This window comes from Camelus ferus, chromosome 8, assembly GCF_009834535.1.
Source record: "Camelus ferus isolate YT-003-E chromosome 8, BCGSAC_Cfer_1.0, whole genome shotgun sequence".
NCBI lineage: Eukaryota > Metazoa > Chordata > Mammalia > Artiodactyla > Camelidae > Camelus > Camelus ferus.
Window position 1 is genome coordinate 10,305,487 of NC_045703.1, and position 13,758 is coordinate 10,319,244.

At 42.3% G+C, this 13,758-nt stretch overlaps 1 protein-coding gene across 1 annotated transcript in view; it reads left to right on the top strand.

Annotated features, from left to right (window-relative positions):
* The first annotated feature begins 8,330 nt into the window (after nt 1-8,330).
* Nucleotides 8,331-13,758, top strand: part of LMBRD1 (LMBR1 domain containing 1) — a 99,369-nt gene continuing 93,941 nt past the window's right edge. The window contains exon 1 of the mRNA XM_032484462.1: nt 8,331-8,588. Within this exon, the coding sequence (XP_032340353.1) occupies nt 8,499-8,588 (90 nt within the window). The 5' untranslated portion in view covers nt 8,331-8,498. The remainder of the gene's footprint in view (nt 8,589-13,758) is intronic.

Consider the following 13,758-nt stretch of genomic DNA (forward strand, 5'->3'; position numbering starts at 1 on the left):
AAAGAGTGGTGTCAAAAGATAGAAGTGAGGGGGAGGATATAGCTCAGTGGTAGAGTACCTGCTTAGCATGCATGAGGTCCTGGGTTCAATCCCCAGTACCTCCATTAAAATAAATAAGTAAACAAACCTAATTACTCCTCCCAAAACAAACAAAAACAACCAAAACACCCCAAAAATAAATAATAAAATAAAATATTTTTTAAAAGATGGAAAAGAAATTACATTATACACATTGTGTTTCAAAAATTTTACCAAAAAATTCTAAGATCCTGTGAAGACAATGCTAGGGCCTCTTTCAGGGACCACAGGAAACGCCTGGGCAAGTGGGTCGTTGAAGTTTAAGCTTCATTAGCATCATTGTAAATCTGCCCCCACAGACACGTGAGAGAAAGTGAGAGGAAGGTCTAAAGAGTACCTTAAGGAAGGTGAATTACCCTAATTATCCTCTGGTGATTTTTTAAGAGACTGAAGATTTCACTTGTTTCTAATTATATTTAATTCTTCGAATGTGAGTCCATAAGACTGGATTATGAGTAGCCCCAGAGTCACGCAGGTTACAAGACAATTAGATAAATAGTAAACAGATCGTTGACTTGGGTAGATAAGTAAAGACTGAATGGCTTTCAAAAAGAATTTGTGAAAATTTGAATTTGCAATCTGACATGAGGAAAAATTAGTTGTAAACATCAGAAATGGGATGATTCCTTATCTTCCACAAATCTCCATATTTCCTTCACAATTAAGCATATTCTAGAATTGATGAGATATTAATTGATTTTTAGGGCTTAGCAAAGAAAAGTAGTGTGCGGGTTTTGTTTTGTTTTGTTTTGAGTTTGTTTAAAAGTTATGAAAAGGAAATTTCTTGAGGCTTTTCTATCAATCACCAAAGCTGCCTTCCACTTTAATATGAGAAAAAGATTCTCTGAGTGACAGTGAGCTATCAAACCAGAAAGTGTGCATGTGGACCCATACATGTATTGATAAGAATAATTCTAAAAATCAGAATTTGGTATCTGTTAGTTCTAGGTCCTATTTCTCTAAGGTATCACATTTGCAGAAATTGCATTGGCTTTTTATTTGATACAATCCTTAAATTGTCTACTAGCTAAAGGTTGTTTATAATTGACCCTAAAAAACAAAATTGATATGAAATCAACATTCCTGAAGTTATTTACTTAGTCTACAAGACCTACAGAAAGTTTCAACATTGATTATTATGTTTTTAGGGCTAAAATTAACCAGTGGCAGTTATTTTTTTTTAAAAAAATCAATTTATTCAAATTTTTGAAATGAGAAGCATCCTCTTAAGGGAAAGCTGTTATTTTAATATAAAGATGAAACATTATGTTAGGAGTTATTCTGCAGAGAATTAGAATGTTTTTTGAACCGTAGTATGTGACTGGCTGTTTTCATTTTATATGATACATGAGCAATGGAATTTAATTAAGAAGAGGATATTGAGTCTTTTCTTATTTAGTAATATTCGTTTCTCACTAACTAGGCAAAAATTAGAAGAGCGTTTTTTGTTACCGTTAGTAGAATACACCACAGAATCTGCAGAAAACGCCCTTTGTCTTCACCAGGAATGCCATTGCTCCAGCTTTTACTGCCATTTGGACACACCTCTCCTCTTCTGCCAAGTGCCTTCCATTTGCCCTGCCAAATCCATTCTTCCACCCTTCTCCACCCTGCTCTGTGCCCTAGGAGGCTAATAATTATGCTTTGCATCATATAGACTCCTTCTAGCTTCCTGCTAAATTCATCCAAAAGGGGGCACTGCAGGAGACAAGGGTGTAGAAGGAGAGAAGGGTTGGAGGATTTACTCCCAGCGTGCTCTCCCTCAGGGACTCGGGGTTGACAACTGTGGCCTGGCAGCTCTTTCCTAAGCTTATGGGTCTTTCCAGATTCCAGTAATTTCTTGTCCTTGTCCTTTTAGGAGTTCTTGCTGTTGTCAACCTTAGGGTTAGCTTCCCTGTAGTAAAAGTCCAGTCATTAAAGTGTCTTGAATCACCCCTTTTAGGTATACTCTTTGTTTTCTGCTAGGAATCCTGGCTGATGAGCTCATCTCCTCCCTCTCACCTGATTACCTCATTTCTTTAGAGTTTAAGATGTCAATCAAACTTAGATTGATGTAGCTGTGGCCCACACCCTTACTATTTATCTTAGAAACAAGTTCAAGTCTGAGCCACTCCTAAGAAAACCATCTTTGACCTCATCCCCTTCGTTTTTTTTCATCATTCCATCCCTCGTTAGTCAAACTTCCTTAAAGAATGGCTCATATTCATGGTCTCTGCTGTCCTAAAGCTCCATCATTCCTCAGCCAATGCACCTGTCTTCTTCATGCCCCACTGAAACTGTTCTAGAAGTCATTAGTGACATGGTCAGTGGGTACTTGCTAGTCCTCTCATTACATCTGACATTGATAATCACTGGCCTCAGCTTAGTCAGCTCTTGCCTCGACTGGAGCAAGTGTCTTAATTGAAATAAATCCTGGCTTCAAGTTTTCCCCATCTCCAACCCAGCATTCAGATCATCCTAAGGGGACCTTTTGAAAATGCACGTCTTACTACATCGCTCGCCTGCTTAGAAGCCTTCACTGTTCTCATCACCTTCAGGATAAAGCCCAAGTTTCTTGGCAGGGAATACACGTCCATTCAAGACCTAGTCTCTTAATTGGCTAATTCCTCTCACTGTTACCCTGATTGCGCAAGCAGTACTGAACTTGGTACCTCAAGCCTTTACACACTCTGTTCCCTTGATGAAGGACTTGCTCATTTCACCCTAGGCTGCTTGGTAAACTCTTTTTCATCCCTTTAAAACCTAGCCCAATGTTACCTCCTCCTGGAATCCTTTTCAAACCTCAATCAACTTCTTGAAAATTTTTAAATTAAAATATTTTTAAAAACAGAATTTGTATCTAATGGTCAAAATTCCTTACTTTATATCATTAAAAACACAGAAAAAATTATGACATATATCTGGCAACAAATGAAACAGAAGGATAAATGTCTTTATTGTTTGAAAACTTAAAGATCAATGAAAAATTTTTCACATCGTGCTACAGATACGACCATGTAGACCTGAGTTACTGTAGCCTGATAAACACGAATTGGACTAGTTAGCTTTACAAAAGTTTGTGACCACTAAATCATTAATATATGGGAATTGAACACTAAAAGTTACACTTTGATTTCAAATATAATCTGAGAAACTATGGCCAGAAATAAGGCAAATGGAACCCAACAATGAAAAAAAAAAGATACTGAAGTCCCAAGAGGAATCCTATTGTTAGAAAAAGAGCAACATATGCTATAAACAAACCAAAAAATATATCCTTTGTTAAAATTATTGAGTGTTCTATGGATCATTTTTCAATATCATAAGTTTAAAATCATTTTTTATTATAATTTCTACTTATAATATAAACTGACTTTGAGATTACTGTATGTTTGACTTGTATAACCAAATTCATTTTTTATATCTTAACGTATATAAACACCAGGTTTAGGAATTGACACAATGAAAAACACTTGCAGGAATTAACTGATATTTTCACATGTCTAGACGATGAATAAATCAGGTCTTGCATAGCCAGAAGAAAAATATTAAGAAGAAAACTCACATGTACCACCAGTTCATGTGGGAACATTTGTCCCAGTAGGGGAAATGTAAAAATGGTATCCACTAGGAGTTTATAATTACAGAAATATGGAAATGTGAATTTACTTTATGATACTGTGTGCAATCTAATTTTAGGATGAGAAATTGGAAAATTGCCTCTGGGTCTATAAATCAAAAAAACACTCAGATATTAACATTTCAGTGCCATTTTCTTCTGAGCAGTTTTCTTTACAACAAAATGGGTGAACTACATTTCTGAATATAGTTTCTACTTTGGGACTCAAAAAAAACTATTTTGACTTTACATGAAAAAGAATGGAGAACATAAGCATTTCATTTTTCATGGACTGGCACTTGTGCAAAAACCTCTGGCTCCCCACTGGGTTATATACAAATGAGCAAATGAGCAAATGTTCTAGCAGAACCAAATGGGCCTTTCAACCATATGTGCCAATTACCTCCTAACACACTGTAAGCCCTTTCACAAAGGAAAGAAGAAAATATCATATGATATCACATACGTGGCATTTAAATAAATGATACAAATGAACTTATTTGCAAACCAGAAATAGACTCACAGACATAGGAAACAAAGTACTGGTTACCAAAGAGGAAAGAGGAAGGGAGGGATAAATTATGAATTTGGGATTTGCAGATACTAACTACTATATATAAAATAGATAAACAACAAGGACCCACTGTAGAGCACAGGGAACTCTATTCAATATCTTGTAATAACCTATTATGAAAAGAATATGAAAAAGAATATGTATAATTGAATCACTTTGCCGTACACCTGAAACTAACAAAATATTGTAAATCAACCTGTACTTCAATAAAAATTAAAAAAAAAAAAAGCAAAGAAGAACGTCTTAGAGTTGTGATGACAATTCAGTTGGATGTCAGTGGAAGGTCTGCAGGGGCGGAGAAGAGGAGATAACGCAGTATCAGAAGGAAAAGCTTGCTCAGCCTTCCCCAGGCCCATGCTAACGCTCGCCCCGGATCACTGCTAAATCCTTTGGACGGAAGATTAAGTGTAGGCGGTTCACGAAGCACGACAGAGAGATAAATTCTGAATCAACACATAATGGATCAGGATAGACATGGGCAAAGTCACTAGGATCTGAGGCCAGCAAGGCTTAACTGCAACCTGACCAAAGGTATTAAAAGAGCTGAAGAAGAATTTGTCAATCAGAGGAGGATTATGGGTTAGCAAGAGAAGTACAGACAAAAGTGACAGAAAGACAAATTCAGAGGCTTTTCAAATGTCTTCTTTGGAAGAACAGTCTGACATTTTAAACTTCCAACAAGGCAACAACATTAAAAAAAGTTACATAAAAATCAGCTTTATTTTTGCTCAATAGCACTAATTATCAGAGAAATGCAAATCAAAACTACAATGAGGTATCACCTCACATCAGTCAGAATGGTCATCATTCAAAAGTCCACAACCGATAAATGCTAAGAGGGTGTGGAGAAAAGGGAACCCTCCTAAACTGCTGGTGGGAATGCAGTTTGGTGCAGCCATTATGAAAAACAGTATGCAGATCCCTTAAAAAATTAAAAATAGACTTACCCTATGAGCCAGCAAACCCACTCCTGGGCATATTTCCAGAAGGAGCTCTAACTCTAAAAGAGACACACATCCCAGCGACTTTGGGGAAAGGCTATGCAAAAGCTGAGAGACAGAGGAGTTTGGGGAGGACCGTTGCTCCCTAAACACTGCCTTCCTCCAAAGGCTTCTAGTCCTCTTGATAGTCAAGGGGGTCTAGGTTCTGATAGGTCTACGCTTTCTGCAACGTCTCCTCTTATTACACCCTTTGGGAGTGATGGGCTATTTAAATGGGCATTTCTTTAACTTAAAATGGAACAAAGTCCACAGAAATCCTGGTACCCTCCCATGAGTTGTTGCGTTTGGGAGATAGGGCAAGAGTTTCTACAGGAACTCCAGGTGTCTTAGTCCATTAGAGCTGCTTTAACAGAAATACCACGGGTGGCTTAGAGACAGCAGAAATTTGTTCTCACAGTTCTGGAGGACGGAAAGTCCAAGATCAAAGTACCAACAGATTCGGTGTCTGGTGAGGGCCGGGCTGTCTTCTCACTTAAATTTCACAAAGCAGAGGGGGCCAAAGAGTCGGGCATTGACCTTCACGGAGATGCCCTCACGATCTAAACACCTCCCAAAGGCCCTACCTCCAAAGACTACTACCTAGGACTTCAGGATTTAACATATCAATTTGGGGGTGGGGCACATATTCAAATATTCAATCTGTAGCACCAGTGGACTATCTATTGGTTTTTCACATACTCATGGACTACATTAGAATGTGAACACAGGGAGCCTTGAAGCTCTTAAAGGCAGGTATCTTGGGCTGAGGTTTATCAGGACCTGTTCTGTTTCTGAATTACTCATGTTTGGAAATTTTAAAAGTGAGCATGCCTTCCTTGTCTAATCATAAACAACCAAGAAAGATGATGATGATAATGATTTTTTTAAAGAATTCTGGTGTGTAATAGAAGGCTTCGGAGATCTAAGAACATCATTCAGGAGAATGTGTTCAGTCCTTGCTGGTCTGGTCATGTGCTGATTAAATAGTATGACTCTACCAAGTGGAAGTATGGAGAGATGGGTTGATGTGCCCATTTCTGCCTGCTCAGAAGCCTCACTTTCTCTTTCTCTCTCTCTCTCAATTTTCCTGAATCAAACTACTACTAGCCTTGTCATGAGTCACTCTCATCAGCAACACTGGTGCATAAAGCTTTTCCAACCTTTAAATCAAGCAATGGCCCAATACTATCCCGATACTTAGGTGTTCAGAGTCAGCAAAAGAGTGACATCCCCCAACCACCCTCTCCCCCAAAAAACCCAAATATCAAGACACAATAAAATATTCTCAGGCACACAAAAAAGAGTGAACCCAGTATTGAATGGGGTCAGTTCAATGGAGGGTACATCAGCTATTAAAAAAAGGTTCATTCCATCTTGAAAAAATTGCTCATTTCACATAAAATGTAAAGTGGTGGGGAGATTAGGGTCTTTAATTCTTTGTCTCTCTCCTAACCATAAATTCATCTTTATGTGCAGAGTTAAAAAGGGAGGTAAGAGGAATTTATTCTAAATTCTTGGGCCCTTGAGCCAAATAAAATATTAATAAGTGGACTGGAGTGGGAGAAGAGAAATTGAAGAGGTTTCTTTGGTGAGAATTGTTGCTGGTCTGTGAATCCCCACCTCGAACCCCCAAAAGTGATGTGTGTGTGTGTGTCTTTGTGTATGTGTGTGTGTAAGTTTAGGGTGGGGTGCTACCATCAAATTCCTAGCCTAGTAAGGGAGGCCTCAAGAGAGCTACTTGGAAAATTTGAAATGTAGTCCTTGCATCTGAGAGATACAGGTGGCTGGTACCCAACTCAGGGCTGGGAGAATTTCAGCAGGCTCTGGAGTGTAGGCTGCCTCCCTCTGGGATGTCCAAGAAGGGCTGATTGTTTTCCAGGTAGAACTAGGAGAATGAAACTACATTGGGAATGGCCTGTGCTCTCAAACGTTGTGGGTGCAAGGTATGCATGATGATGTGCAGGGGGGAAGCTGGGTCGTGTGGGCAACGGGGGAAACTGGCCTGGTGTTGTCTTAAAGCTCTCCTCCAAGCCAGGGGGCCTCCAGCAGAAGACAGGAGAACTTAGCAGGAAGAGGCAAAAGTTTGTGTACCTTAGTATGCCCTGCAGCTGGGGAATGAATTCTAAGTGGCCACCTGGAATACAGACGTCCCTATTTACTTTAGGGAGACTATAGGAGAGAGGTCTCGGAGAAGTGAATGGCTCACAGGAGAAAGAGTCACGTTCAGACAATCAAGTTCAGAGAACATGAAGCCACCTTTGATGGTACAGCTCACGTTAAAACTGTCTTCTCGCGTATTTTCTCTTCCCTCCTCATTTCATCCTGGGAGGGCGGCCACTCTGCTCCCTCCCTACTGCGGGATTCTAGCCTGAAATAGATCCTAGGCTGAGGATAACTTACCACCACATAATACATTGTAGAGACGTGGGATTCATTCATAAAGCTGTGTTTTGAGTACAAGTGTGTTTGTTCAGTTCGGTGGTTAAATAGGTACCCACGCTCCAGTGGACCCGCGCCAGCCCATCCGAGAACTACTGCCCTGTGGTTCACTAGGTGGCTACGGCAGGATCTGTTTTGTTCACTTAGGAATATTACCCGAAGCTGCGATTTCATTATGAGCATGTTCCCAAACTCAAATATCTCTAGGGTATTTGTCATCATGGAAATTTACAAGCGTGTACGGATCTAAACAGAAAGACCATAACATCACATGATAAGGCAGCGTCCATCCAGGCTGGACCCTGATGCCAGCATATCAGAAAGTCATCGGAGCAGCCGGGAAACTTTTACTTCGGAGTCAGCCACTCCTGCAACCTGAGGAGGCCTTCTGCTACTCAGGGCGCTCATTCTTCTCGGACACTAAGGACACTCTTACTTGACGGCGGCAGTGGGAGCCGCGAAGGTTTTCGGGCCCTCTAGACACAGCCGCTCCATCCGCGCGGGATCCCTGCCTTTTCCACCCCATCCGCCTGGACCTAATCAACTAGTCCTCATTAGAGACCCCGCCCCCGCGCTCGGCCCCGCCCCGCGCTCGGCCCCGCCCCCAGGAGACGGGGATACGTCACAGCGTCCGGCGTCCCAGGCGCGCTCCGCCCCTCCCACTGGTCGCTAGGGGGCGCGCGCGGGCCGGGTCCCCTAGGCAACCACCGCTCCGCCCCCTCCGCCCCTTTAACCTTTAGGGTGCGCGGGCGCCGCGGCCCTGCTCTCTACCCTCTCCCCTTCCTCCTCCCCACCCTTGGGCTCGGGGCCGTCCCGGCCGGAAGTGAAGATGGCGGCGGCGGCGGCAGCGGCGGCGGCGGCAGGCGCGGCGTCGGCCGAGCTTGTGATCGGCTGGTGCATCTTCGGCCTCCTGCTCCTGGTAGGGGAGGCGCTTGGAGTGTTCCCGGGGTTTGGGCTGGAAGGGGGAGGGAGGGGCCGCGCCGGCCGGAGACCCTCCTGGCCCCGCCCCGCCCCTGAGAGCGGGGCTGCGGGGGGCTGGGCGGCGGGGGCGGGGCCGCGGGGGGCAGGGAGGGGGCACTTCCGGCCTCCTGCGGTGGTCCTGGTGGTGCAGGTGTCCTTCCTGGGAACCGTCGGCTTGGGCTCTGGGGCCCCTCGGGGTGAGAAGGACCCTCGGGAAGACGGCAGCACCTGTCTGTGCAAGTTCAGCGGCCGCTGCCTTGTCCACCTGGAAGGGGGCCTCTCTGCTCCTCTGTTTTTTCCTGGCTCGCTGCCCTTGGGGTGGTTGAGTCGCTAACCTTCTCTGCCCATTGTGCGAGTCTGCCTTGATGACGTGAGTTGTCCGTTCTGACTTCCAGGTCTCACGTTCCTTTCCATTCTTGTTGACAGGTGTAGACACCTGTGCAGGGCCTAACTGTAGTCCTCTTCACCGCCAGTGCCAGGGTATTTATAGCTCCACCTGTTTGACCTCAGGTGCCTTCTGTCCCAGCCATCTGAGTCCTGTTTATACAGGGGGCAGAACGTGGACCTTAATAGACCTAGTTTTTACTTCACTAACCCGTATTAAAAGCCTTGGGTTTATTTTATTTGAGAGTTCATTTTATTTCTTTTCTACCCTTCCCTGATTTCTTCCCTCATTGTCTTCATCCCATCCTGTTGTTGCTTCGGAGTCTCAAAGTATTTTGCCACTTTGCATTATGAAAACAAACAAAATCAACAAAAAACCTTTACTTCCTGAAATCAAGATGTGTATGCTTTATAGATTGCACTACAGTGACAGCAACCTGTGTATTCTGCTTCTCTAGTAAATGTTGCAGCAAAAACTCTTAAGCTTCCCCTTCCCCGTCCCCCAAAATGTGAAGACGTTAGAAAAGGCTTCCCTTGTTACCTAGACAGAAAATAATACTGCCTTTACACTGGAACATGCTACATTTCACTTGGAGAAAATTGACATTGTAAAGGTTGGTTGTGGTCTCCAAAGCCCATCCAGTCCTGTATTTGGAGAGGTCACTGCCTTTTCTAGACTGTCATATTCAGTTGACTTTGTAGGGGAGCAGAAGTTGGCATCCCAAAATATGTCTCGTTGGCTTGATGAATTTAGGCTGATAGTTGTGAAAAAGAAAGATTTCGTGGGTCCTCTTTTTCTTACCTCTGTCCTAGCTGCCTAAAGAATTTAGATAAGGGGCCTGTTCATGAAATAGAGCTATCACCAGAGATATCTGCAAAGAATGTGGACTAGGTGTGGTGGGGGGCACTCCACGGGGCCTAGAGATCTGAGTCTGCTCTGTGTCCCCTTGTCCCTGCCAGGCCGAGCAGACATTTGTTAACCAAACTTTTGTTTTTATATCTGCATATGAATTGCCTGCCTCCCTGTTGAAGGCCCAAACCACTGACCCCAGCATCCTCCTCTGTCAATAGCTTAGCCATTTTTGCTAGGTATTCAGTTTTCTTGGGTCTCTGTGTGATATTTACCTTATTATTAAACTTTCATTTGTTTTTCTCCTGTTGATCTATCTCATGTCAATTTAATTCTTAGACTAGCCAGAAGAACTTTAGAAGGAAAGGTAAATTTCTTCATCACCGACAGTTGAGAGGAAAATGAGCATGTAACCAGTATCAAAGTTGAGGGGGAATATCTTGGCAGTTTTCAATTATTAAACATTTAAGGTATAACAGTTGCTCTGTAAATTGTAGGACACGGTGTAAGTAAATGCAAACAAAGAAAATGTGGCTTTTCAGAGGGCCTGCAGATAGGTGGGAAAACAAAAATTCTTCAGACTGGTATTTTAAGTGCTGAAAACCAAAGTGTGATTTTATGAATTAAATAGGACTCCAGAGAATAGAGAACAATATTGGAAGAAAGTGGAATTAAGGCTAATGTTGGATACATGAAGAAAGGAAGGCATTTAAGGTAGTGATATGACCACAGGAACAAAATAAAATGAGAAGGAAATTAAGGGTTTGAAATTAGATACTGGAGTAGAAAGAAATTAGGAAGGCTGTTGTTTAATTTTCTGCAAATTTCTTTAATTCCTGGATTATTAGAAAAGAGCTGAATTCTCATGTCTGCTTCTGCATTTAGTCTTTTGAGATGTTATTTCAGTTGAAGTATATGAAGTTTTTAGTGATACGTAGTTGGAAGCACAGTATTTTTTGGATAATTGTGGTTCTATAATACTACATCAAAACTCAGTAACCAACTTAGTTGGAATATGGAATCTGAAACCCTATCAATGAATTTTTTGTTCTGTTTCATTAAAATCCCTTAGTGTGTGTTGCACTTTGAATGATTGGTTCCCCAGGCTTGGTTTTATACCATGGTGCATTTGGTCATTTAGAAAATCCAGCTTCACTGAGTTAAGCAGATCTGCCAAAGATTGATACATTCTATCACATAATATCAAAATAACACATTCATCAATATCACCATCTGATCTTGTCAGAAGAAATGTCCCAGAAACAAGTACCAAGCAATTGTCAAGCTCACTGTCCTGGATACAAGTTTTCTAAAATTCCGATTTTCCTTTGAAAGCTTGAATTATTGTCATTGGCAACAAATGCTGTCAGTTGTTTTCCTTGAAGTGACAGGGTCCCTTTGTTCCTTCAGACAAAAATCTGCCAACCGTCCAAGTCTGAATAACCAGAGTCGGTCTCTTGTGCTTTCAAGTAAAAATGATGTTTCTCGAAGAGTGCCTGGTTTGGCTCTCAAGTCGTAAGTGTGGAGGTGTTTTTCCTGGAGACAGCCGTCACACCATGCTCTGTAGCTGGGCACTGGCTCCCTCATATCTTCCCTCGTGGGGTATTAGAAAACTCGAAGATTGAAGGTTAATGCAGTTAACTTTTACTACTTCATCAGGTACAGTCTTTAGTCTTTAGTTAAATAGCCCCCCCCCCCCCAATGAGTGTGTGATGGTGAAGAATAAAATGACTCAATCCTGGCAGAGTTTCGTGCCCTTGTCTTGATTCCTACTTAATTCTCCAGCAGTTTTACCCAGCTTGGCTTATGCACCATGAGTGCAAATACCAACGTAGTGGAAAAGGCAAATGACATCTTAGTACTATTATGAGAATAGTTTTCAATTTGCAAATCCCCAGAAAGGGTGGGGGAGACTGCCGGGGGTCTGGGGACTTAAGACTTTGAGAACCACTGCCAGTCCCCTGCTAAAGAATCAGAACACTAAGGCTGGTGACTTCTGTAATCTTGGGCCAACAGAATGGACTTCGGTTTCTTCTGCCCCGTGAGGACTGGTTAGATTTGGTTCCTCCAGGCCTGTAATCTAACTGTGTTTACTCTGTCAAATCTGACCCTCAGTAATTTGGCTAACACCATCTTTCACATTGCATTTCTCATTACGATACAATATTGAGTCTCCATGTCTATAAAGCAGGTTTACTCTTGTTACTCAGAGTGAGGGGGAAATCTGGGAACTTGTTAGAAGTACAAAATCTAAGACCCCAGCCCTACTGAACCGGAATCTGCAGTTTAGCAAGATCCCAGGCGCTATGTGTGCCCGGTCATTTAGCAAACATTCTCACTCCTACCTCTGCCCCAGTGGTTCTCCACCTTGCCTGCTCATTAAAGCCACCTCGGGAGAATTAAAAACCCCAGTGCCCAGACTAGCTGAGTCAGAATCTCTTGGGAGGAGCTGCCGACTGCTCTAAACCTTTTCCTTAACAAAATCACATACTAGTTTCTTTTATGAAATCCTCTAAGATGTTACTTCATTTGGCACTTAATAATAATTGCTGCTACTTCTTAAGCAATTCCTATGGGCAGGCACCGTGCTAAGCTCTTTCCGTGCCATTTAATTCTTACAGCCTGCTGTGAAAGAAGTGTTCTTATTCTTTTTTTATAGGTGGGGACATTTGATTTATTTTATAATATAGTGACTACTGATGGATTTAACTCACAGAAACAAAAAGCTCTTTGGGGCTCTGTTTTAAAACTGTAAGGGGATCCTGAGACCAGAAAGTTTGACCACCTCTGACTTAATTATTTTGCCTGGAGTGCCCTTTCCCTGCTTCTCTGCCTGTTATTGGCACACTCCTTCCTCCGGAATACCCATCACTTTGTAACAGTGCAGATTGTCTTGAAGGCCAACAAAAAATTTATTGAACACTTTGCGTTAGGTAGATAGAAAAGGCTCATCTTCTGATGACCTCAAAGTAATTTGAGGAATGTTTTAAATATTTGTGAATTCATTTAAAATCAAACTCAGTAAGTATTACTGTAAATAACATTTAGAAAAATAATTTTCCAAAAGAAAAAAGAAATTTGTAAGTAGTTAAGCCCACATTTGAACCTAGGTTGGTCTGTCCATCCTGCCTGCCTGCCTGCCTGCTTGCTTCCCTCCCTCCCTCCCTCCTTTCCTTCCTTTTCTTTTCTTTCTTGCTTCCTTCCCTTCCCCCCTTTCTTTTCTCTTTCCTTTCTTCTTTTCTTCTCTCTTCTCATTTTCTTTCTATCTTTTCCTCCAGCATCCATCCAAAGTGCACGTTCCTTTTTCACTTTACTTTTTCCTGCTGTTCTGACAACACCTGAAATATTAGTGATGTGAAGGAGTGACGTGCAGCCACTTGGATGGGTTTCAGGTGTATTATGCTAAGTGAAAGAAGGCAGACCCAAAACATCATACTATAAGTACATTATGACATTCTAGACAAAGCAGAAGCTATGGGGACGGATGACAGACAGTGGTTGTCAAGGACTGGAGAGTGGAGAGGCGTTGACTGTGGAGGGGCAGAGGGGTTTTTTTGTTGTGGTGGAACTGCTCTGTCCTGATTGGGGTAGGACAATTAGGAAATAGAAACCAGATAGGTGATATTATTCAGTCTGGCTCCTGAACTAAGATACCCAGAAGGGATGTATTGTTACATGAAAAACTAGGTTCATCTCTTGGTGGGTGTGGAGCCAAAGGTCACAACCAAGCCAAAGAGCAGAAGAAGGGAGCTGGCAAGGCAAACACTGGGAATGTTTCCCAGAGCAGTGTCTCCTCAATAGCCAGACGGGAGGGGGAGGGGGGTTAAACTAAGGGCCATGCATATTCATGAAGGGGCTTGAGTGGAGCAGAATTCAGCATAGAATGGGGGAAAAG